We start from the raw sequence: 27418 nt of genomic DNA on the forward strand, positions 1-27418 counted from the left end.
AGTGCTCATCAGTAGTGCCATAAACAAAATTACGACATAATAAATTGCTACGCTACAACATTACATTCACAACCTGCCTTTGTAGTACTTGTGGAGGTTTCTCAAAGGAGTCCAATAAATTTTGGTCTAAACAGAGATGCGACTGCTGGGTCTTTATTTGCTAGCCAAACTGGATGCATTCAATTACACGTTTTTACTGGCTTCTGTCAGTTGCTGCTGTACGCAAGAACCACACATAAAGTGTGTAAATTCCACCACTCATAAGTGCACTTCCACTTCTTGATGGTAGTGCTATTCTTACCCTCAGAATCAAAGAACACCGCTGTTTTGAAGGGATCCATAAGGATCCCTGAATCCAACTCCTGGTGCGATGCACCCAAACTGTGAATTCAGCACTCTCCAGCAGCCTGGGGCTGAGCCCAATCCCTGGGGAGTCTGTTCCATGCACAGCATGACCCTCCCGACACAGCTCTGTGCCACTGAATGTTAGATATGTCATAATATTAATATTATAATACATACATCATTAAGAATTTGAAAAGGAACCATAAAAATTAACTGTAAAAAAACAACAAAGTGATTAACATTGCATATGAAAAGAAATGACCTCACATTACAGGTAAACAGTGAAACATTCAAGCCCAGTTTCATTCTAGAACACTGATGAGATCTGGTGTTCAGGATGATGAAAAAGCAACAGTGTCACTGCGCTCCCACGCTGAACACTGCTGTCTCTTCAATGACAGAGACTGTCAAGGCATTTTCTTTTCCTCCTGAAACACTTATTGTTATAAACCTTTTAAAATTGTTTGTTGTTTGCAAATTTCAAATACGTTTTGATCCTGCTAACCGTACTGACAGACATTCCTCTACTGTAAATCATGAACTAACTGAACGAACTGAGAAGTACATACTGTGAGCGCTGTTCTTCCTCAGCTGTATGTGATCATTCACATCACAAAAGTCCAAAGCCTTCACAGTCTTTCCTAACCACTAGCACGTAATGCATACATGCATCAAAACACAAATGCATGAATTGCACTAAATATTGCACAGAATGAGAAAGTACTAAAAAAGCCAAAAACTACATCAGTTATGAGTGGAAACAGTCCGATTTTGCAGTTGTTGGTAATGCATGGCTCTTGCTATGTAAATTAAAAATCTTTGGCCCCAGTTGCAACTGCTGGTAACTATTTTGAATATTTGTGAGGAATCATTAGCATGCATGCAACTAAGGAATTATGGGAAAGATTCTTGGCACACATCTGAAAAAAAACGTGGTGTACACGTATTAATTCTAACACATGTATTATTCCAGTGTACTGCTGATAGATCACCACACTGAAAGGCAAATGAGGCATGTGAAATATTCTGAATTACTTAAAGTCCTCACAAGTTCTTCCACAGCACTGACGAGTCATGTGCAACATAACTAATATTAGATGTGTGAGTAAAATTAATAATTCAAGGAAAACTAGACACTAAAACAAACCATCCTCTTCAATGAAAACTACATGAGAAATACAGTTCTTCCTGTAAACTGATGTTACATGAGGAGACTATTACTCTATTACTGAGTTTTCATTAATTAAAAGGTGTGAAATATTTTGACAGGGCTTCAAGCAGCATTAGGTATTCCAGCTAGGTCCAGAAAGCACAGCTGTCAGTCATACCCTTGTCTCTGTCAGTCACTTCAGCATGCAGAAACCAAGCTGTCTCCAGGATAAGTGCTCCTCAGAGATCTGCAGTTGATGCTTGACCTACAGCTCAAAAGCAAAAAGCTTTGCTCGCTACAACTATTAGCCCTTTGACTTCATTCATTCAGTAGCCAATATAAATACAACTCTGAAGTGAGTGATTAATTCCATTTCTTAACAGAGAGTGCCAAGATCTTGAAGCCTCTAGTATGCCTATCTGTGAAGGTTCCAAACATTCATTCAATTGGATATTACTTTTAGAATTGCAGGAAGAAAAGTAGTTAATAGACAGTATCACAGAATTGCAGGGGGTGGAAAGAACCTCAAGAGATCACTGAGTCCAACCCCCCCTGCTAAAGCAGGTTCCCTGCAATAGGTTGCACAGGTAGGCATCCAGATGGGTCTTGAGTAACTCCACAAAAGGAGACTCCACAACCTCACTGGGCAACCTATTCTAGTGCTCTGCCACCCTTACTACAAAGAAATTCTTCCACACCTCACCACAAAGAAATTCTTCCAGTTTTAGGAAGTTTTAGGCCACTTTGCTATGCACCACCAAGAAGAGCCTGGTTTTATCAATCTGCCTCCCCCCTCTCTTTAGGTGTTTATAAGCCTTAATCAGACCCACCCTCAACCTTCTTTTCCCCAGGCTGGACAGACTCAGGTTACTTAAACCTTCCTCATACAGGAGATGCTCTAGGCCCTTTATCATGTTTCTGGTCCACATCTCTTAACTACTGGTATCTCTGTGCTGGAAGCCTGTTCAACATTATCTGTTCAATTTTTGTCTATGCCTTACAGACATGACATCGTACGGCCTTGAGCAATGAATGGTATGTCTATATGGTGAAGATTGTCTTCCTCAACTTTGAGAGGGATACACATGGCACAGCTTTGAGAGGGATACACATGGAGTGGCAAGCCAGATCAGGCAGACCAACCCTAGTGATGAGGTGACCAATGTTGCATCCAGATCACCCTTACATTCAGTCAACAGCTTAAACAATTGCTCAGCATTGTTCGTAATAGGACAAAACTTCCATAGAAGACTACAGGAGTTAGACAATTTAAAGGGGAATTATCCCCAGAACCCTTATGAACTTACAAATTTATGACTTTCTCCTCCTGTAATGCAGGAAACAAACAAACATTTAAAATTACATAAGTTATCAATGTAAAACAACAACTCAGAAAGCATTCTGACTTAAAAATCTGGGAAGCTGACAGTCCGTGGCTTAAAAATGAAAATTTCCCCTTCTTTCTTCCATATTTATGATACATATTGGCATCTTCTGATCCATATAAGGCACAGATGTGCTATGTATGGCACTAGGATGAAAATTTTTAACAATACAAGTGTCCAGATTAGAAGAGGAAATTCCATTCCAATGATATTGGTTTTTTTCCACAGACAGAGAATATATATGGACAGTTTTGATTCTGCCATGCTAGGTTTTTTGAATTAGGCTTATGTTAATCAAACAAGTTGAACCATAGCTGGGCTTGATGGGGAAAACAAACCCACAACATATTTTATAAGCATCTTATAAGAACTTTTTTCCATGCTTAAACCTCATACAATGGGAAGAAAAGAAAGGATATTTTTTAATGCATTATATAGTCAATTCTAATTTTACATATTGGAACAGTTATACCTATAAGAGACAGAACATATCTACCCTCTCATTCATACAAATTGCCCTAAGCTTCACCTGTTTTCAAGGAAAGACAAACAAACAAATATCACAGTAATCAAAGAATCCACCAAACCTGTAAAGTGTACATTCACTTTTGAAACTGCTGGTAACACAGGGGGAGTTGCTCTCAAGTGTATGGAGAACAGCTGCAGCTTAATTTAGAGAAAAGACCATGAATAGTTTCAAGTCTACGATTTGAAATACACTTACAGAGAAATTTTCTCATTTATTGCATTATCTAAATTAGCTAAAAATTTCTAACAGCTAAACAATCAACAATTGTGCACCTCTGAGCTTTTCTCTAAGCTAGCATTAAATTGTTAGAATATAGTCCTCAAATCAGACTAGAAGAGAAAGTACATAAGTGTAAGCACATCTCTGGTTACCATTTTTAACTTACTATTTAACTGATTTTTAACTAATTATTTTCCTAACTATTTCTGGTTAAAAACCTCTTAATTGTATGGCACGCTCTGCGCAGTTAAGTCTGCACAAAGATCTACAATAACTTGAGCTCAAGACAGCTTAAAGGAGCTTCAGTGATGGAAAACATGATCCTTTCAACACAGTATGCATTGCACAATGCCCTCTGAGAGGATTCAGGATTAAAAGGCTATAGTTACTACCATTATCATTATTATTAATGAAAAATACACATGTAAAATTAGGTTTTGAACACAATGTTTTATAGTCCCTATTTGTCTCTGTGGACGTACGCAATAATGGCTTTAACAGACCTTTACCACTCACTGACTAATTAATCTTTACACTCAGGACCCAGCACCGAGTTCTATTCAGTAAGGAGCAGAAAATAGCATCTGTGGATTGGGCTTGCAAGGTCCACTGCATGAATAAATTGACAGGCTACAGGAAGAGTCAGCATTAAACAGCTCCTCTCCTCCCCTCAGTACTCCTCTAACAGCCCTCACCAGCCACTGAAGCTTTGCTTTGCAAACTTCCTATACACAATTTATTTTTATTTCCTAAAGCGACTCCATTCAACCTTACAGAGACTCAGTCTTCCAAATACAATGACAATGATAGAAAAAAAAATCACAGGGACCAGATATCATTTTAAAATATAACTGCAGTTCCAACAAAACCAAAGCATGCACCCACAGATTCAGCTTTCCTATGGAGAGCACAAATGAACCATACAAATTAACAGACCCCAGCAATTCATTAGAAAACCCTTTAGGCTTCTATTTCAAACCCAAACATGTTCCAAATATGGAAAAGCACAGGGAAAATATTCTGCAAAAAGAATGGAGAAAGTGAATATACAGCTCATAATTTCTTAATAGAATAAGCACAATCTTTACTCCTGTTAAAATAATTTTAAAGGGATTGTAAAAGGACAAGAATACAGAGAAGAATTTCCCTCATCTCACTTGCATGATACAGTTATAGACCATACAGCTTACCTGCAGTATTATTGCCTTACTTTTAGCTATATAAAGCCAGACAACTAGAACAGCATCTTCAGTCACAAAAAAAAAAAAAAAATGAAGAAGCGTTAAGTGTTTGTGAGTCAAGTTTCACTGTTGGAGATTTAACAAGATGAAATTATCAAGGATTTTAATCGTCTTTTCTAATATGACTAAAGGGGAAATTCCAGCAACGCTGTGAAACTCAGGAACATACGTTTTACTCCATTAAGCTAATTTTAAGAAAAGCAAACTATTTATTTTATAAATAAAAATATATTAGGAACCTGGCCTTTTGAAATGCAGCACAGCAAGCAGTACAATGACAATACAGCACTCGTTTTGAGAGTCAAAAAATCACTCCTTGGACTGCTGTTTTATCCAAGAACATGACAATTTTGAAACAATATTTCTTACAAGAAAATACTTATTTTCCACATTCCTACAGTAAGAGATTTGTCAGATTAGATTTTATTTCTTTGAAGTTGCTGACCACTTGCTTAACAAGTATACTTTCGATAGCAAAGACTTGTAAATGGAGGTCCAGTTGCAGGGCTGAAGTCTGCACTAGCTAAAGGCTGGACAGACCCGAGTAAAACTCCATCTCTGTCTATTTTCATTACTCCCCTTGTTTTTCCTTACTCATTGAAGCACATTTTCAGTCTCCCTTCATAAATTCCACAAAACCCTCCCTTACCAATGAGCCACACTCTGCTCTCAAGCCACCTCTGATTTCTCAGACAGAAAAAGGAAGGTGAATAAACCAGGAGACAAAACCCTCTTCTCTGCAATTGCTTTATCAATGACTGTTGTTTCTATCCGCCCCAATATTTTCCCATTATAAAAACAGAAGGCTAGCAATGCTCCGTGCACTGAAATATATGACAGACTTCAAAATTTAATCAGAGTTTATGGGGACTCAACCCCATGAATTACACATACAAAAAAAAGCCTAAGTTGTTTCTGTTTGATCCAAATCCCATTTATGTATGGCAGTATCTGCTGTGCTAAGAGATACTGACAGTAAACACTCCAGCTGAATTTTCAAGCTTGTGAAGCTGGTAGCTGTCTCTCTTCCCATGTACATTCAATCTTCACAATTGGGGGAGGAAAGTTAGAAAACACTGCATAAATCTTTGCTCTATTTTTTTGTTTTTGTTTTTTGGAATTAGAATAAATCCCGACATAAAAAAAAAATCTAATAGATTACATCTATCTGTCATTAACTATTCCAAGGTTGAAATTAGGCTGGCTTGCTAATTGGCAACACACTACTGCTTAGGTTTTAAAAGCAGAATGGTATAGAAATGGCTATTTTTTGAACAGCTATATCATATTCATCATTAGCACTTTCGCATTCATAGCTCTGTTCATAACTGTAAAGGAAGAAAAAATGCAATTCTGGCATAAGAAAGCCTAGAAAGGCAGATGAGTAATTACAGACTGTTGGCCCAGTTCATCAGAAAACACAAATACTAATCCACAACACACCGCTTTTATACGACTTGATAGGTAAGGTTCAAGATAGAAAAGAAAGGGAGCTCAGGATTAAAATAGAAACATCTTCTGCAACTCCTACTGCCATAGCCTTATCTTCACCATGATGCAGTTTCATGGCTAGGAAAGAAAAGGCTAATGGCTTCTGTGAATTGAAAACCATAGTACGCACAAGTCAAAAGTAATGGAGGACTGTATCCAGACAGTAGCACATGTGCCTAGATTCCTTTTACTTCATTTAAAAAGAATTGAAAAGAGACAGTGACCCTGAGACCTAAATTTGTTAATGACACCTCCAAACTGGAATGGTAACAAGCTTTATTTCAGACTAAAAGAGAAACTAATGGTAAATTACAATGTAGAGGGCATGACAGAGGACTCTGAATCAGCTTTCCTGTTTTGCTACATCTGTTATGAATAGAAAAAGAATTTATCCTCAAATGTCTAATAAAATAGGCCAGATCATTTGTTCTACACTGTTCTGTGTCGTTGAAGTATTTATTTATATTCAGCATTTAGTTTTATTCAGAACATATCCCATTATTATTTGGAAACTTCTGAACAAAATATTCACCCCTCCCATCGTGTGATAGCAGTCTGGGAGCTGAATTATCACGTACAGCCCTGTCTTCGACACGGGAATGGCAGCTTCCTTCATTGGGACACTGCTCCCTTAAAACGACTGATAGATAAAGCCTTTATAAAATTAGCTGTCCTCTTTAAATGCATCTGGGCAAGAATTTAAACTGTACAAACTCAGAAATACTAAGAAAAAAATCTGAAGACTAAACTAATAAAAATAGCTATATGAACTCTGATTTTCAGAAATGTAATAGTTTTACTTTAATGTAATGGTTCCCAAAAACCAATTAACAAAACTGAATTGAGTTGACTAAGATTCTGAATAAGCAAATTAAAGTATTTTAACTACTATTTTTAAACCACTATAATGATTTTTCTTCCCTTGATGTCTTCATTTAGATACACAGTTTAGAGCTTAATTTTCTTGGAGGCGCTGATAATTACAAGCATTGTCTCTGTGTACGCTGTGACTTCTATGAACACATTATTAAATTAGATTATATATGCATGCGTTTGTTTTGTTTAACCATGCACATTTAAAGTTACCTGCAATTGAAAATACATCTTCGTGTATTTTTTCTTAAGTTCCATGAATCTTAAGGAGTTTACCTTGCATTTTATTGTTACCTTAGGTAAATTCATATTTCCTTGCTCTCTGAAAATGAATGGATGAAAATATAAAGTCCTATTCACCACAGACAGCTGAGTCTGGCCAGCCACACATGTAATCTTATATATATAGTTAGCATTACCAAGATTTAATATATGTCATACTTCACAAATATATTGAAGTATCACACATCAGGAGAACTGTGGAAGACACTCATGCCCTCCACATCACAGACAGAAAAACAGCTCTTAAATGAGTGGTACTGTGGAAGCAAAGAAGGAATATTGGCAGAAGTGTATCTAGAACTCCAAGCCTACAGGAGAATCCTGTTGTTTGTTTTTTTCTCAAGGTTCGGTAGATAATTCTCTAAAAAAGTGCACTTATTTTTGATAGTACACTGGTACCCTGAATTTCAGAAAAACAACCTGAAGCAAGATGGCTTTCAATAAATACAGTACAAGATTTAACATTACTCAGAAGGATGAAATAATCTGAATAACCAAGTCTGGAAGTCTTACTTTATAATTATTACTTTATTTGCTAACCACTGTAAATATTGCACAGAGGACTTCAAATTAGACTGGAGCTTGCAATATGGAAGTACACCAGGACTGCAAAGAATCAAGCAAGCACAACAGCATGCTTGAAACTCAACTTGCAAAAGCACATCCAGTAGAATAAATGAAACCCTTCAGTTTTGGACCAAAAAAACTATCCAGAGTGCTCAGGCTTCGAAATTTAGATTTTCTAAACCAGTGGGCCATACCACACAGTGTTAAACCCTGACTTTTTTCTTCCCTCATGATGCAAGGGCATCCGTGCTCAGTTCAGGGGTGCATTTGCCTGCTTTATCTTCCAATGGAAAGCTTATTTCTGATCTCCTAACACCATGGGACAGAGTAAGTAAGAGAGACTTACTGTCACAAAGACTGTGGGAAATTTTCTTTAAACAAAAGAACTCAGGGAAAGCTCCCTATGTCTGGAAAAGACAGTCTATAGTGAATTCTAAGTTTAACCAACAAGGCAAAAAGTGTTCTCAAAACACACACATTGAAGTAGTACTTTAATTTTATTTATACCACAGTGACAAAAAACATTTTGATTCAAATTAAACACCCTGATTGTCACTGACATCTGAAGCCTTACTGCTGCTTATAGCTTAAGAACCTCCAAAAATGTTGGCAAACATTCTCTCTTAATTTTCATTTCCTCTAATTTTACTTTTCATCCCTAAATTGGGAGACTCCTCATCCATTCTCCAGAATTGTGTCTCTTAAAGCTTACCTTGCCCACTGCTTGGGGTATTTTCTCTTCTTCCTCCAATCTAGCAATGTCAGATTTCTTTATTAAATAAATTATATTAATAAAGCTGTCAGAATGCTTGGACATGAGTAACTCTTATGTTAATAAAACCTACTAAAAGCACACCTTTGACTTCACTTTCATATTTTTAAATTCTATTTTGTAACAACAAATAAAGAACTCTAAACCTTATTTCTGAATGATTATTATGTTTCTGTGATGGATATAGGCAGTATGTATTTACTAGCAACACCAGAAAATTAGATGAAGGTGACACATGGAATTAACTGAAGTAAAACCCTCCCTTGTGGTGGATGGCTTAAAGCCTTACTTATCAGAAAAGTTTGCTTAGAAGCAAGATAATTTTTGATTAGTTAAGAATCCATCCTACAGTAAAATAAATAAATAAATAAATAATATATAAGGAATAAAAAATATATCAAATGTAAATAAAAATAGACTACTAATCCAAGTGCAAACACAGTATTTTTTTCTTTCTTCTGCTCAAAATTTTATTCAGCTCCCTAAGCAATTCACTTCATCTTTCTCTCGTGAACTTTGTCTGCAAAATGGGAATGAAACCAACATAATTTATCCCGAAGGTATAATATGAGTGTTAGAGTAAGACAAAAAAACAACAGAATCCAAACATCTCATAATTATTTAAATAGCATTTGGTACATCAGGGTGAGATATATATGACATCAGCTTTTAGTCTCTTCAGGAAAACAAAAACTATGAATTACTTAAAAGACGTGTTCTTCACTCTTAAGCATTTAACTGACTCTTTATCTTTTCCCATGTTGTATCGTTTTCAGCAACATAAAAGATGAAGTAATCGCATTTCAGGCTTTTATCTTAGACTTTACATCCTGGGTAACTTTCCTCATTTACCACCTTTCACTGCAAATTAACATGCATATCAAGACAAGTTCATTATTATCTAGAGGATTATTAAAAAAAAAAAAAAAAAAGAATTGCACCTCAAAGTGCCCTGCATTATCCACTGGTTACTGAAATCAGTACTGGATAATTACTGGATAATTTTATAGTTCATATTGATTAGACTGCTTTTCTTCCTTTCTGATAAAAAGCTACAAAAATAAAATTTGCATCTTGTGTAAATAAATGATCACTGTCAAAGAGTATGATCACATTTTTTTCCCAAAGGTAAAATGCTGTCTAGATAAAATAAATATGACTATATAAATAAAACTAGGATATGATTGCATTTTAGTGCTTCTAAATACAGTACTCTGGGGAGCTGTAGTTGAAAAATGACTCTTAGCACGTAACAGTCCTAATTCAGAGTAAAATGACAGGCGTAACTTACAAATCTATTTAAAAAATCCATTATTAATATATTTCAAATGTTTGTGTGCAACATATGAGAATAATACATTACAATCTTCTGGAACAAATAAAACAAAGCATAGCATATGATAGTCTTGCTGACAGAAAGTCAGCACAATGACAGTTGCTTTGTACGCAGCCCCTAATGCATAGGAGGAAAATAAGCAATGCTCAGGCACACTGCAAACAAGGTGGCCCAACAGCCACAGAATTATTGTAAGCGTTTATTAACAGTGTGATAGCAAAAACTACAAGCACTACAATGGATGCCTCATACAGTGAACTCATAGATGCTGTAGATGTCAATTATCAAGAGTTTGAAAAAAGTGGGGGTTGAGGAGAGAAAGAAGGGTTACGTCTACCTTGTATACCTCCAGGCCCCTGCAGCAACAACATACCTCAGGCTCCGACGTTGTATCACTGAGTTCAGTCACAGACAAAACAAAACACACAAAAAACTTGGAGGGAATATTGATACTGAGAGCTATTCACAGTCCATAGAACCCTACACAAACCCTGACCGCTGCCTGAGCTTAACAGTTGCACTGAATACTACACAGTAACTTTGCATTAGGTGAACTCAGAGAGCTGACTATTTTCTCTGGTCATATTCTATTCATTCAAGTATGCACTGAAGCTAAGAAAAAAAGCTGTTTACCAAGCAGGACAGTCTTCAACTCTTAGTATCTCATTACATTCATTTTTATTTTGCTTAACATTAGATGAGAATTTATACCATATTTTTAAATGCATTTGGAAATTTAAGTAATGAATAATAATAAAAAAAGATCTAAACTCTCTAAAGCGTCATGCTATCACATAAATCCTGTATTTCCTGATGAGAAAGCACATTAAGAGTCTGAACTTTCTAACTGGGTTGATAAATTCCAGTTACAACGTATCAGCTATAAAAATACATAGCAAGTCAACTACTGCTTTGTGATATTTTGCTTTACTTATGCCATTTTTACTTTCCCGATCTTCAAATTACTTTTTAATGCAATTTTTTTCTCAAGCTTCTACTCTGATGTTCTGGGAAACAAAAAATTTTCCATTTAATATAAACATCACAGTCTTCTCACCTGTGTGTGGAACATGTTTGAACTTCATGCAGCTACAAAAACAGAAACTCAGACTTCACATCGATGCTCCTATTGTGGGCAACCTTAGCAGATCTACTTTTAAGTTCAGAGTATTTTAATCTACTGGCGTTTCAGTGTGCAACTTATTAGCCAAGCACACTTAGCCATATCTACCTTCCAAAATAAATATGCAGTGACCAGGAAGGTGATATCAATATAGCTCCTTCATAGTATTTTTATATTTTATTTGATGGTCAAATATTCCATGATATGCACTGTTTGTTGACAAAAACTGGAAAACCACATGGTGTGTGTGAAACACTTGATTATGTTCATCACTGGCACATTCCTCCTGAATTCTTATTTAATGATCTAATTAGTTTATGGTTTAAAATGAAAGACTTTACTAAGTGCTACTTGTTGAGTAGAGCTGCCTTCCAAGACACCAGCAGCAGCACCAGGACCCAGGCCAAGGCACCCTGCCACGCACAGCCACTAAACCACAAAACCACGCTGCCTGGTGACCCTGTGCAGGGAAGGGAGCTCGTGCCTCTCTCCTTCCTCAGCTAAGGATTTCAGGTTCCTGCCTCTCATGCTTACTGGAAAAGCCTGCTAAGTTAAAAAGCTATGTTCCAGTATGCAAATTATATATTTAACATACAGTTATTTTGCAGTCTTGCACAGTAGGCATTCAAAATGGATAGGGCTATATACAGCTTTTGTCCCTCAAGAGCTGATGCAATATTTATACTTGCAGCCTAAATACCTCTTAAAGAGGCTGAAAAAAAAAAAAAACAAATAAAACTCATGTTAAGATAAAACTATTCACTGAGATAGAGAAAAGGAAAAGGCTAATAGTTATTAGAAATATACCCACTGACCAATGCCCAGCCAGTCTCCCAAGCAGCAAAAGTGAGCAAAAATGAACTCCTACTCCCTTCAAAACTCCTTACGCATGGTGTTGTATGTTAAGGAGTATCTCTCTAGCCAGTTCAAATCAGCTGTACCGATCCTGTTCCCTCCAAGCTCCTTAGGCCCTTCTCTGTGAATGGCCTTAGCTCATCACAATGCTGCTCAGCACTGACTATAAATATCAGTGTGTTATCAACATTGCTTTACTTCTACAGGAAAAAACATAGCAGACACTCTGAAGGAAACAATTCTGTCCCAGCTGAAACTAAGCCACCACCCTGCTTATTTATTTATTTATTTTGCAAATTAACACAGAAGCCAAATGACAATTTAATAGCACTAGCAGCAAGATCATTTGGAAAAGCTCATTAGCTCTTCTTACACTGGACATTCACAAGCTGAAGAAAACAGGAAGGAAATGTGCATCCTTTTCACACTACGTCCCTTTAATTTTGCCAAGTCTGCTGAGAATGGGAGGCATATGACTGAACAGTGGGAACTAAAAACAGTTCAGTCACAACACCTTCAGGTAAATAAAGGCAACCACATACATTTCAGCCATCCCTATGCCTTGATTTTATTATCTAGAAAAAACAGAGGAAGAAGGACTATGATTATCTGTTTTATTCGTCATGACCACCCTTAACCTTTTCAGAAGTGGTCCATGGAAATGTCTGGGTACACAGCCACCCTTCTGACACTGCCAGGTGATGCTTCCTGGAGGCGTTCAAGGCCAGGTTGGAAGGAGCAGCTTGATCTAGTAGCTGGAAGCCCTGCCCACAGCAGAGGAGTTGGAACTCAACAATCTTTAAAATCTCTTCCAAACTAAGCCATTCTATGAAAATTTACCTTTCTTTTTCAACACTGATGATACTGTCACTTTGTTTAGCTTCACTAGTTTTTTTGTTTTGTTTGTTTGTTTTTGTTTTTGTTTTTTTTTTTCTCTGCTGGGATTTTAAAAGCCCCTATTTGCAAGTATCATTTTGCACCAGTTACATGTCCTTAAGGAAGGACATCTAGCAGAAGAAAATCATGAAGCTACTGTTGGATGAAGGGAAAAATGAAAGCACACAGAAGTATTGAAATATTTTGCCAAGAATCAAAAGATTCTTACAAAGAATTCCTTGAGAGAAAAAAGAATTAGAAAATTTGACAGACACTCTACCACCTGCATATCCAAAAATATCTACAGATTTCAGCAGAAACATAAGACTTCACTCATAACAGGCTCCTTGACAGTAAGACAAGAAGCCACTTTGCACAAGTGCCCTCTCTCCTCTCATCAGCATTTCAGATTATGCTGTACATTAATTTACAAGTTCAAGTCATCAGAAATTTAATATAGTCCACACAAAGATGTTTTTAATTGGAACACGAGGAAGTTAACTGATAAGGATACACATTTCACCCTCCTGCATGACAAGGTCTGGTTACTTGAGCTGCTCAAACTGTTAGCAGGTTTTTGTTTGGTTGGTTGGTTTCATGGCTTCCAAAGATCACATGCAGAATTAAACCTGAACATTCACTTCCTGAATCTGCTGACTATGGAAGAATGTCTTTTAATGGAAAGGTTGCAGGAGAGTAAAGTTTGTGGAGATATTTTAGCTCAACTTTTCCTTCTGTCTAGGAAGGTAAAGTGAGAAAGGTCTTCTAGATGTCACCTCTTTGTGGAGAATTTATCTTATGCGAGTAAACAATAAGGTACTTATTTTAAAACATTACATGTAAATTAGATAAACTAAACAACTGCCTTTATCAGGTATAAAGATAGCTCCAAATCTATAATATTGTTGTAGTTAACATAGTTTTTAAACATGACAAGTACAATATTTTTATTAACTAAATTAAAAAAAAGCCCATGAGATGCCTTTGCAATGCGGTCATTTGAACTCCAGAGGCATATGTTTTAATTCCTAGTCTGAAAATCACACTGTAAACATGTCCAAGGGCTTAATTTATTCAATTGTTTGGTGGAAACATACTGCGTATTTTGGAAACAGTACATTTTTTTTACATGCTACCGTAGTAAGTCACACAAAGAGGATTTAAGGCAAATTTCTCTCAGCTTGAGTTATATTTAATTCTTGTACACTCTTTGTGTGAAAGCAATTATATGTGTCTGTCCCGTGCCTGATAAATATTGTTATTACTCTAATTTCTCTATTATTTGGGAGATAATGCAGTTTACAAAGAAAAAGAAGCAGAAAAAGAGTATCAACTTCATCTTCTTAAACTAAAGCTTAAACAATGAGGACACAAAAATAACTACACTAGTGTAATTAAAGTATCTTTTAGAGCAGCAATCAAAACCACTATATGTTAGAAAAAAACCTCAGAGAAACAAATCTGAATTTAAATTAAATGCCCGTTCTCATAATCCACTACTGCTCAGCTGATCAGCTGAGCAAACTGATACTTTAGATTAAATAATTGTACCTGCATTATTAAATGATATTTGTGTATTTAAAAAAAAATACCACAGCTGTGAAAATCACTTCTTAATGTTGGGTATCCTTAATCTGCCAAGTAATTCCATTTATTTTACGTAGCTCCTACACATAGACACTCTATCTTGACCTACACATAATCAAGTTTTGTAATTTCAGAATTTCTGTTTCATCAGTATCACATAGGTATGGTAAGAAGACAAGTTTTGTTATTTTAAGTGGTAACATTTTCCTTAAACTGAGTACTAAGTTGCTCAGCAATAAATGAGATGCTGGAGAGAAATTAGATAAATCCTATCCAATTCTGTTCCTCCTAACTGTAGAAATAGAGTAATCGCGTAGATTTACTAACATAAACCTATTGATGTCCACAAAAAATACCACCTAGAGAACCTACTTTATGGGACAGATATACTTGGATTAAGGTATGACACCACTATGCTGTCCAAAAAATAAGGGAAGGAGATGGATTTAAATTCAGATGAAGAACTCTGCCAGGCAGTAACAGCTTATAAGAGTTATAAAGTTGATGTAAAAACATAAAAAGCGAAGCTGACATATTTGACAACCATAGAGCCTGCTTATTTTAAATACCCTCCCCACTATAGTCATTCTGATTTATACAAAATGAGAGAGCAGGTTCAAGAAATGCAGTATTACAAAACCTGACTCAGTTTCTACACTGTCGACCTCTCAAAGTTTCCAAACACGTGATGGAGCTTTCCCAGTTTCCCATCTCGGGAAATGCTTGTGGAAGAGAAAACAGTTTCAGTTCCCCCTCACCACACTGAGGCTTGGTGCAGTGCAAGAACACATAAAATGCAACACAACGTGTCAGCACAGAAGTCAAGCATCTTTACAGATCAATTCTAGACAACAAATAAAGCTACCTGTGCAATACTGGGCCTCAAAGGCAAACAGTTGCAGGGAGTGGATGGGGGCAGCCCTCATGGCGGCTGCAGCAGCAGCGACAGAGCCCAGGGAATGGCATGGGGCTGTGCAATGGCAGGGGCAGCGGGGGGTGAGGGGAAGGTTCTGCCCCAGAGAGTGGTGGGCACGGCCCAAATGCTCAAGATGCATCTGGACAATGCACTCAGACATAGGGGTTCGGATTCTGGATGGTGCTGTGTGGAGACAGGAGTTGGACTTAAGGATCCGCGTGGGTCGCTCCCAACTCGGGATATTCTGTTATTCTACGAGAAGCTTCATTAAAGTTTGTTAATAGTAAAACTAAACACAAAGGTTTATTTTACTTAGTAAATGGTCAAGAAATGGGCAAACAGATGAGAAATTGTTACACTAAGTCAACAAGAGAGAATCACATAAATGAAGTACTGAAGACATCTAAAACACAATCTGTTGTGTACACACCGATTTCAGAGAGCAAATAACATCTCATTTTTCTGTTCTGTGTCTGGTCAAATCTTCCACTTTCAGACTATCCTAGAGGCAAGTACATGCTTTTTAGTTCTCCTCCAAAACTAAATGATATATTTTCTAATCCCTCAAATTGACTATTCTTTCTTCAAATTAGAACGCTGCTAGATCTGTAGGCAGTCCTATAAACCCCTTTAACCTTATTTTAATTTTTCATTACACAATTTATAACTCTTCATTATCTTTGGATAAGACATAGCATTACAACTGTGATCCATCATTTCTCATTTTATTAATAACTATAAACTCAGTGCTGGAAGTAGATATTGGTAATAATGTCCCTTTTTATTTTTATATTTGCATAAAAACAGAATCTTAGAAACACATCTAATTTAGCAAACCTAATATGAGTGCACACATTTAGTTGCTTATCTTCACACAAAAATTTCCTCACTGTCATGAGTAACAAATTGAGAACTTGTAGTATTTCTAACAGATAATTGAATGTTGTAATGAAATTAAATGGAGTGCTACTAAAAGATTTTTTTTTTGTTATAGTCTTGGAACTGAGTAAAATATCCTAAAATAATAATATTATATTGATAATACTTCAAACTGTCATCTTTAAAACATGGAACTCAACCAGAAGTAAATTTAAAAATATACTTCAGAGAAACAGAACTCATGAAATTTTTCCTACAGCATGGTCTTTTGTTAAACTTCTGGCTTAAGTACCAAAATCTAAAATACAGATTCTCTTTTTTTCCTATACTTCCACTTAATTTATGTTTTTAGGTGATTAAAAAACCTTTGAAGACAAACTGAAATGTGTTACTGTGCATCTTTGCACTTAATATTTTATACAAGCAAATTTTAAGTTTGCTTTTTTCTAGCAGTTACCACAGAACTTGCTAATTTCCAAGTAAAAACAGATACAGTGATATGCTTTTTCATATGTAATAAAGAAAAGCAAACTGACAGTGGATATTGTTTTTTTTTTTTTTAACATTGGACATTTTAAATTTGGTGGAACTGTCAATTAACAAATGAACAAACACCAGCTATAGCTTCTGAAAACATTCAATTTTAACAAGGAAAACAGAGCTGACTAGCATCACAGGATACAACAGTAATTATATGTATACATATTGTGTCATAGAACACAACTATAAGCAAGAATACACCATAAGCAAGGCAGTGCTGTCAGGAACACTGTCAAGTGTCGTATTCAATTTATAATATGCAGTTTCTGACCAAAGTTTAGAAAATAGCCTAGCTATTAACTATCACGTTTTCCTTGACATTCCTTAAGCAAGTAATTCCTCTCCCCATTTTTTAGACCTCCTCAAATTAAATCTCTTATCTCCATTTTCAGTGCATTATATTCTCCTGCATGAGCTTTCTGTAACATTTTTGAAAAGGTTCTATCACATGTACATAAAAATATCTGAGACCAATTCCATATCATGTATAAGAAACAGCATTCCTCAGAAAGGCTTGTCTCCAGCTAGTTTTAAAAGATATTTTTTGATTTTGAATTGAACAGGATGTAGGGATTGCCACCAGAGGATGAGTAGGAACCACAAACATCTTTAACACAAATATTCTAAGGAAATGTAAGCAAGTAATTACAAATAAAACTGCTTACATTCATGCAACTTGTTTGGCAACAGCAGTATACCATAAGGAAAGCTGCTACAATTCATAACAGCATCTTGTAATAAAACAGCTTTATGCATCCCTCTCAAACTGTTTAGTGCTCAAATCTCATCAGATGGCTGAGTAAGCATTACACTTTGGGACAGTAAATCTCTGTTTCCAATATGGTCTACATTCACAGACATGTACTTTTGCATTCACTGTAAGATGCTTCCAGCTAAGCAGATACATAAAACATAGCAATATATGAAAATACCTACATGCTATTTTGCCTAGTCACTTATCTAGAGCAAAAAAATTTTAGGAACCTTGAAGGACCAACAGCTCATAGCAATTCACTGCTGTGAGAAATAGCTAATTTGATATCTGGATTTATAAACATGGAATTAATATGAAAGGGGCATCTTTATACATGACACCATTCACTATGCACATCTTTATCCACATAATCGAGGGATACGTAGGATTGCTATGAAATATTCTGCTTGTTTTGGAGAAAAATAAAAAAATAGGAAAGAGCTTAGTGAAGAGCAGCAAATCCGATTTCATGAGCAAAGATGATACTATGATACTTGACAAGCAGGTGTTTAAAAAGCTCTATCTATTCATATGTATAGATACACAGACAGAACTCATAGGAAAGAAGACTGACTCAACTGCAGCATCTAATTGAATCTGTAAGGAAAGAACACTGGGTATTATGGATGTTCCAATAAAACAGAAAAAGACTGGCTAGCAACTGAAATGTGTTTCCAAAATCAAATGAGAAGCAGGCATCTAATTTTAACATGGAGGAAGACTTCCCACAGAAACTGTACTGCAATGGAAACTGGATTTTCTGTCTATTGCTGTTTTCAGGACTCCTGAATGGACTTAATTCAAGGATAACTGGGATCAGTGTGGTAATAATCTCATGAAAAGTAATGAGTTACCAAATAAAGCTAGGTAACAAAGACCTTTTGGTCTTAAACTTTTTAAATCCAGAGAAAAATAACATGAAGAGAATAGATAAAATGTGTTCTCCTAATTTTGATTCCCTTTAATGAATTGGTCTTCAGCATTTTCAACATTTTAACCCAATTCCAAAACACACGGGGTACTCTAAAAAAGAAACAAGTTTTTGGTGCTTGTTTTTCCCTCCTCCTTATGCTTTTCTTATCAAGTCCTTGTATGCATTTATGACCTATCATGGTATTCCAATGGCTTCTAAAAATAATCCTCCTGAGGTGTCAGGAGAACAAACAGGAATAATAAAGTAAATATAAACATAGTAATCATCAAGCTAGACCCCCTGGTGGTCCCCTGAGTCTAGAATTGAATCCCTGACAATAGTAATAGAACTTCACACTGAGAAAAAATAACAATTACAAAATAAACACCTAAAATCTATTCCCATTGCATTTGCTCTGGAAAATGACTTGTACATTGGAGAAGTGATTAAACCATCTTCTACATGATCCAAAAATATGTATTTGTCAATTTTTTTTTCCTTATTCTTACTAAGTTGTTGGCCTAAAAACATCTGATATCAAGGAGTTTAACAGCAATAATCCAGAATAAGCACTATTTATCAGTTTCAATGTTTCTGATTTCCAGCTTATATAAATATTCCTTTCTTCATCTCTTGTGAGGAAGGACGAGGAAAAGATAGGGTCTAATTTCTCTAAACTGGAAAACAGTCTTTAGAGGTGTTCCCAAATTTCTGCAGCAAAAACAAACAAACAAACAAAAAAGTGCAAACTCTGGTCTGAATAACTTGAAAAGACAAATTTTCTGGAATATGCTTAGGATGTAGTGACAAAGATCCCCAGCTCGCACTCAAATCAAGTCTAAAAGCTTTTTAAGCTTGGTAGTATGTGCAATTCCTTTCATCAGTTCAAGAACATTCAAAAACAATCAGTCTCTACACCAGCTTCTACCAGAAAAATGTGCCCGAAAAAATACCTATGCTTAACTGCAGATCCTTCTGAAGTCAAGAACCCTTAGAAGGTGGAAAATTTGCAGAAATTATGTAAATTAGCCATTTTTACTAGCAGGATGAATCAAGAAATGATACTGCTATGTATTTTCATTTAGAGTATCTTATTTTTAAAAGTATTTTTTTTAATCTTCTTGGAGTAAATTATTCCTTTTACACTGGATTTAAACACGAGAAAGAGCATCCACATGAGTGTGCCTAAATACTACTTTCAAGAGAGTCATTGTGCATATGAATAAGGGTAGAAGGATTTAAAAGTTCAAAAAATGTTACTTCCAGTATCCCAGGTCTTAGAAATCCATTGCACATTTAAACAAAATGATTATGAGAAAGAAGTATGCAAAGAATATTTTTCCAACATTCATAGGCATTAGTCTTAAGGGGAGCAAACCCTACTCTTCTACTTCTACTAGTGAAACAGCAAAAGCTCTTTTAGAAGGCCAAGTATTTAGATTTTCTAATCTTCTAAGCTGTAAACAAATGCTGATTTTTAATAACGATCACTAGAGAAAAATTGCCAAGAATAAAAAATTATTCCCAGAAACTGCGTGAGTATACAGAATATTATGTCTAATGTTACATTTAGCTGTTTTGTTATTTATTCCAGAAATACATATTAGTATTAGAACAGTACTTCTTTTTCAGCACTGTCACATTAATTACTGGAGTTCCTCTGTCAGCAATAGTTTCACAATGAAAAGTTTCAGAGGATTGCATTTTATTTATACTCTGTGCTCACCCAGAATGAGAACCCTGATAATACTTCAATTGATTACACTGAATATTTATCTTGTTAGTTGATTACAGTCTTTCTGTAGTAATGAATTCTTAGATACTTCAACATGCTGGGTTGCAATGGCCATCCCTGCAATGCCCAGTCTTCCAGGTTGGAATACATCCCCTAAAACTGAACGTGCACATGCACTCAAAGAAGGACTCCTAACTGCCAAGATGCTGATCTAGAACCCAGCTCAAGTAGACTCTGTTCAGTCTAGAGAAGAGGAATTTGAGGAGGGCCCTCATCATGGCCTATGGCTTTATCACATAGGGGAGCAGATTGGTGCAGGCACATGTCTCTCTTCGGAGACAATCAGCAGGACTCAAGAGAAGAGCATGAAGCTGCCACAGGGCAAGGTATGGCTGGTTATCAGGAAAAGCTTCTTCACTGAGAGAGTTGCTGGACCTGGGAATAGACTCCCCAGGGAAATGGTCACGGCACCAAGGTTCCCAAGAATTTTTTTGTAATCATAATTTTGAATTTTATGTTAATAAAAATACTGGGTAATTTTATGAGACCAATTTGTAACCACTGTCACTACATGGTACTTTTTTTTTAATTATTATTATTTTTTTTACTAATTTGTCTTCATGTATTTTCAGTGTCTAACAGGATATAAAAGGCATTTTATTAAATAGAAGCAAATAACAATAATAAAGCTGATTACAGAAAGGTATTGTCAGTTCTTTACTGAAATGATCTCAGTAAGCAAAAAGAGTTGCAGTGACACATAGAAAGCAAGATAGTTAACTGTGGCTAAAAAAATTCATAATATTTTAGAAGAATGTTGGGTCCAGTTTTGTATCATGCTATTCAGACTTACTTTTACTAACTCTAAACATACGTTCTATTTGTTCTTAAATTTCATAGCAGAGATTTACTGCTAAACTACATCTGACCTGCGAATCAGAAAGCAGTCAATTCAGTCTAACTACTGGCTAATAAATTTTGCATCAGATGAAGCCTGGCATTTGGATCAAGTAGAAATACAAAACCTGTGAGCTATGAATGCCAAGTGAGGAACTGTGGAATAGTAATGTTTGCAATCATCCATTTGAAATCCAGTTTAAACTCCAACAACTCTGTAGAGAGAGTTCTTTTAAGCTCAGGCTGGTTACAAAGCATACATGAAGAAAGGATGCCTTTCAAAGCCACCTCTTTAAAGAATGGCTTTCTAAAAACTACATTTTTTGTCTTAAAGGAGACTTAACTTCATTCACTGTGCTGTGTCAGCAGCTGAAGTAAAAAAAGTTATTTTCTTTTTGAAAAGTACACGATCAAGTATAATAATTGGTTCTCTTTGGTAGAAAAATACCTGGCATACAGAAAAATTCATACATTACCAGAAGATGGTAAAATATTTCAAATATTCAGAGGTGTCAGAACTATTGTCAAGCTTTTGACATATCCTAGCAGAAAGTAGAAAAGTTCCTATTCATCTTAAAATACTGCATTCAGAAAGGACTCCTCAACTTTTATGAAAACTTGTAAGGTTAGAATGTTCTTTCATCCACTGAAGGACTGAATTTTTCAGATCGACTGACAAGAGAATATGCAGTGCAGCTACTGGATAACAAAAATATGAGGGCCGCTCTGAAAGTAATGCTTCCCATTTTATTATGGTGGCCCACAACGTCAGAGGCAGATGTTGGTGGAATGGCAGTAGAGTTTGAACCTTCCCACTAATACTCTTGCATTTTGCTGCTGCGTAACAGATGGCAGCAAAGGTGCAATCTAACAAAAAGGCATGTGTCATGAAACACAGCAGTGCCACACCCCATACCACTGGGAAGAACGTGGAGCACATTGCCAATCTTAGCTGGACTGTCCTACCGTATCCACCATATAGTCCAGATTTGGTACCTTCTGACTTCCATCCGTTTGGGATGATAGAAGATGGACTGAGCAGGCAGTATTTTCTAACTACGCCATCAGAGCAGCTTGAAACAGTGAGCCACTGCTGCTGGTGCTGATTTTTTGTCTGCGAACACAGGATCCCGTTCATCATTAGTTAAAACGCATAGCTAATGGATGTTACTACGTTGAAAAACAGTGATTTGTAGCTGAGAATTTACCCTAACAAAGAGTGCTATTGTGCTCTTTGTAGCTGTTGCAGTTTCCATGGAAAAAAATATGAGGCATTACTTGTAGGAAAACATATGTCCTCTATTTTGGGAAAAATCTTACACAAACTAACAGCTCAAGCATGCGCTGGACGTGGGCTTTTAGCCAAGAATCTAAAAATCTGTTCTTTTATAGCAAATGAATAAACAACTCCCTACAGACTATCTATTTTGAACAAGTTTATTTCTTGAAGAATTTAACCCAATTGGAGCACCAACTCAAATTCAGAACAAATTTACAAAAAAAATTACGCACAGATTTCTATACATCTGCAGCTGGAACCTGTGTTAGAGTTAATGAACAGTATTGCCTACTATATGAATCATGCTTTCATCCACATAAAATCAATGTACGAAGAAACAACAGGCACCAAATCTTAACATATATCTACTTTCCAGCTTACTTCAAATTTTTGTCAGTAAAGAACTTTACAGATAGTCAGAAGCTGACTTTTCGAATATGATGAATCGTCATACAAACTCATTTTCTGAAGAAATGTATTTTCTATACTTAAAAAAAAAAATCAGGAAAGTAAGGAGTTACTGCTTTTATTATTTGGCAAAAAGAAGTAAAAATCCTTACACTAAACTAAACTTTATTTGTCCAGATATAACAACACAGACTAAAAGAAAAAAGTCTTCGGAGCATTTCAATTTGCACTCCCCTTCATAAAGAGGGCAGATAAGAACACATTAAGTGCAAGAGGAGGATAAGCAGTTGTCAAATCAGTAATCAAGAGAAAAAGAACACCCTCATGAAATGCCGAATAATGACCTGGAAACTAAAATAAGGCACTTGAGCTGAAGCATCAATCATCCAGATAGGGAAAAGTAATATTTAGATGACTCTTGTACACAGAGGCTGAACAAACCACAATGAAAATGGCTTCAGTAGCTCATAAGATGCAGCTGCAGTTTGATGCGTTATCTCTGGGTAAATACATCTTAGCCAAAAAAGGCCCTACAAGAACAGAGATTACCTCAGAAAAGAGAACTGGATGTTTGATGGAGAAAGCACAATGCAAACACTTTAAAATGTCTGTACACATGTGCAAGCAAAACAAGGGATTAGATGAGAGTTTAATTAAGGATGCAAATTAATAGACACTTTGATTTAAAGGTTAAGGCAGACACTGACTGCTGGCAGAATGCTTTGAACAAGTTGTATGACATGATATGAAGTTTAAAAAATGACCTTTGATTAGACAGGAGCTCATGGAACGATCTCTGCAGAGAAAGGGAACAACCTCCTAAAATTTCCTGAGTCACATAAAACACAGCAGTCACAATACTAGAAATGTGTAGTAGAGATCAGACGTGACATTAACACGTACATACATGAAAATGGAGTTTTACCAATTAAAGATGCACTAGATAAGTTGCCCTCTGTTCAGAGGGGCAGAGAAGAGCCATACCTTTATGCTCAAAACTGCCTATATCTTCTTATGTCTAATTCTTAATTGAAATTAAGCAATTTATTTGAAAAGCAAACATATCCAAATGTTGATTGACAGTTTAAACAGGCTATTTGGTCATGGTAACCACATATTTAAATGCTGTTCCTGTGATACGATGTTCACTAATAGTTTCGACACACAGACTTATCATTTATGAAGACAAGTAAATACCAGAATGAAAGTAAAACTATGTGTTCACATGCTGTGTATAGTGCAAAAAGATACAAAGACAGAAAAGTAGACTTCTTCAACTAAAAACATTCAGGCTGTTCATTAATTCATTAATTGGATGCAACACATTTAAAGTGTGGACTATTTTGTAAAATAAGATAACTTGCTTATGAGTTCACACAGGTTATTTCAGATCCTAGTTCTAATATCTCCGTGTTGCTATAACATAGCTAATTACATAAGTAATGGTATTCCTCCCAGTTTTCAAGAGATGAAGAGTAAGCAGTAAGAGTAAGCAGTAATAAAATGGAGTCAGGCAAAACAGCATTCCCATTCTGAAATTTAAATTGAAACACATCCATTTTTTGTTTCACTAGAACTCCCTACACCGAGCTAGCACACTGCAACAGATAGCTGACATCACCTAGCACAGATTACTGAAGAACAGAACGGTTCTGCGTTTAGACATACCTTGCCTTGGAAACTCATCTGACTCCCTGTGAACCAGGTCGGAAACTCGATTTCCATAGTGCATCCTGGTGTCATGATCATACGCTTTCAGAGTCTCACTTGAGCTGTAGGACTTCTGAGTTGGTACTCTGCAGTCTTCACTGTCCAGAGAAGAACTAGTGTAGCGACATTCCTTCCCACACCGGCCCCTGGTCAAAGAGCGGTGTCTTCGATCTTTTATATCCATTATTCTGCGTCAGGTCCAATGTTTTCAGAAAAGCCACTCTTGTGGTTGGGGTCAGCCACTACCACCTAAAAAAAAAAGAAGAGATAAAGGTGAGTAATACTGCTTGGACATTTTGTTGTATTCTGCTTTCCTCGACACATCATTTTCAAATAATAAAATAAAATAAAAAATACAACAGTGCAGCTTGGGAGAAAATATCCACACCATATAAATGTAGAAATTGAAATAATTGACCTGGATACAATGGGAAGGAAAAAATAATACAAAATTAAATTCAGTATCAGAATTGCATTTTATCTAAATGATCATCTTACCAAAGAGCCTAAAACACAATGATAAATCAGAACTGGTTGCCTTTTTGATTTCTGAACGAGCAGTGATAACAATATGGAACTGACAACATAGTATTTGCTCCTACTATGCAACAATAAAAAGATAAGCAGACTCCGACCATTTAAATATTTCCTTTCTTCCTGCAGGACTACTTGCAATTAAGCGTGCAGGAAAGTTGCAAATTGAAGAGTATTCCCATTCAGTTTTAACACGTAACGATTGCATACATTATCCTTTAACAATGCATTCACAAGCAGAAAGTGGTTTTATTGCCCTTGGTTAAAGTGAACTAAGGCCCTGTTGTGAAAAACAGGTTGGATAGGGTATCTCCAGAGACCCTTCCCAGCCTCGACATTTTGGCATCGCTACAACTCTCTGAATGCACTGTGGGAAGTGGCTGTTCTCATGACCCACAGAATGTGATCATCTTCACTGTCCCTCAGGATGACCAGTTACGTATCTCAGCAGTTGGAGTTCTTCAAAATTCTACAAATATCTTCTTGCTCAATGGACCAGAAAGAGAGACTCTTGTAGTCTACTTAATTAGGACATCCTTACTGGGGCATAGATGCTTTAATATATGCACAGTTAGCATGCACAGACTGCAAATGAAAGATGCTGTAGGAAGCAAGAAATACACTAAGCCTGAGCACCCTACCCACTGGGGTACTAATTATTTTGAGCTGGTATTTGTATCAACATCTTTCTCTTGTGCCATGCTATGCTCAGGTCTGTACTAGTTCTTGGAAAACCTCAAGACAAAACCTTTTGCTGGAAATGAAATCTTTGCTCACACAAGTGCTAACTAACAACAAAAAAGGAACAAAATGCATGCTCTCCAACATGTGGTTATGGAGATGAAGAATTAGCTTTGGCACATGTAGCTGGGACAGCTGAAGACATTTCTGTTCCCATTGTCACCTCGGCATGGGTACCAGCCCAAGCCCACCCACACGGAGCAGGCTGCAGCCCAGGCCAGGGCCTCTGTTTCAGCTGCCAGAGCAATTCAGGGCCACGATTCCCTCCGACACAAAGGTTACCAACTCCAGCAGAAAAAATAATAAAAAAAACATAAGGCAGTCATGTCTTTCATCGTTGCAGTTGTTCACACAGCGTATTTAAGGAGGTCATAACACTGGCATAAGTACTGGCTAAATCATTGCTTTTTGGCTGGAATAGATTATGTCCCTGTGAGAGGATAAATGCACTTGGCCAGAGGAGCTGGTGAACTTGAGAAAAGGTTTCTTGGCTTCATTTAGACTCTGACATTTAAACCTGGGGAGGGGGGGGGGAGGCATTGTATCTCCTGTATTTTAAAGGAGTTAGGTAACCAGGAGAAACAGCTGCTTTATGCCACCCACCAGAATTCTGCAGCCTGAGCAATAGCTGTAAACATGCTTACTTTTTCCTTTTTTTTTTCTTTTAACTACCATGGTGTATTTCATAGAGGAAAAAAAAAAGACCCAGAAACGTCAAAACAAAATCAAAAACCATGCACCACTTAGACTTGTAGGGCTAGCTTTAGCATACTAGATTAAGGTTAAAACTTTAAAGAGAAACAAAAGACTCAAAATACTCCTCCCATTTCTCACCTCCCTGAGCGCTTAGTGGTGAAAGGGACTTCTACAAACTTGTATTCTTGCTGAATGCTTTGGCTCTGTGGTGTTTATTAAACTGGAAATACCCTTGCTTACACTGGTGGCACAAACCCTTGCTTCAAGTTTGAGGAGATGCACAATTGTTCACATTGGCAATGCTTGGCTCTCTGATCCCAGTTCAAAGCTCTCTCATCAAACTCAGATACGTCACAGTTATAAAACACAGGAACAGATGACTACAGTACAGAATTGAGCACAAACTGGCAATTGCTTTCTGGCTGACTTCACACTGCTGTTCTGTACTTCACAAATGCCAATTCTATGGGAAGGTATTGTTCTAATTATTGGTTCAGAAAAACAAATACCATTTTATGATTGCTAAACTTTAAAACTGCCTGGCCTGATTTATACTGTTTATGAAAGAACATTTATTTAGCTGCTGCTGTAGTTAAAAGAAAGATTTACTAGAACCTTGATGCTAAGTATTTCCATGATATAAGCTTATTAAAAATCTTCTCACGCAGACAAAATTAACCACAATTGTTTCCTCAATGAATTCTCTCCATAGACTTTTGGGGAAATACTCTACAAGTGGAAAAAGAACAGGAAACGATAAGGTAATGCTGTACTGTTGATAAGGT

The 27418-nt window shown here is 36.4% G+C and overlaps 1 protein-coding gene across 6 annotated transcripts in view; it reads right to left on the reverse strand.

Moving 5' to 3' along the window:
* TENM2 (teneurin transmembrane protein 2) overlaps nt 1-24893 on the reverse strand; it is a 459783-nt gene extending 434890 nt beyond the window's left edge. For all 6 annotated transcript variants that reach the window (XM_065734485.1, XM_065734484.1, XM_065734483.1 and 3 more), the window contains exon 1: nt 24621-24893. In XM_065734485.1, the coding sequence (XP_065590557.1) occupies nt 24621-24846 (226 nt within the window). In that variant the 5' untranslated portion in view covers nt 24847-24893. The remainder of the gene's footprint in view (nt 1-24620) is intronic.
* Nucleotides 24894-27418: the final 2525 nt, after the last annotated feature.

The sequence above is a fragment of the Cyrtonyx montezumae genome, unplaced genomic scaffold (assembly GCF_038088225.1).
Source record: "Cyrtonyx montezumae isolate F1298 unplaced genomic scaffold, pur_monq_1.0 scaffold_18, whole genome shotgun sequence".
Lineage (NCBI taxonomy): Eukaryota > Metazoa > Chordata > Aves > Galliformes > Odontophoridae > Cyrtonyx > Cyrtonyx montezumae.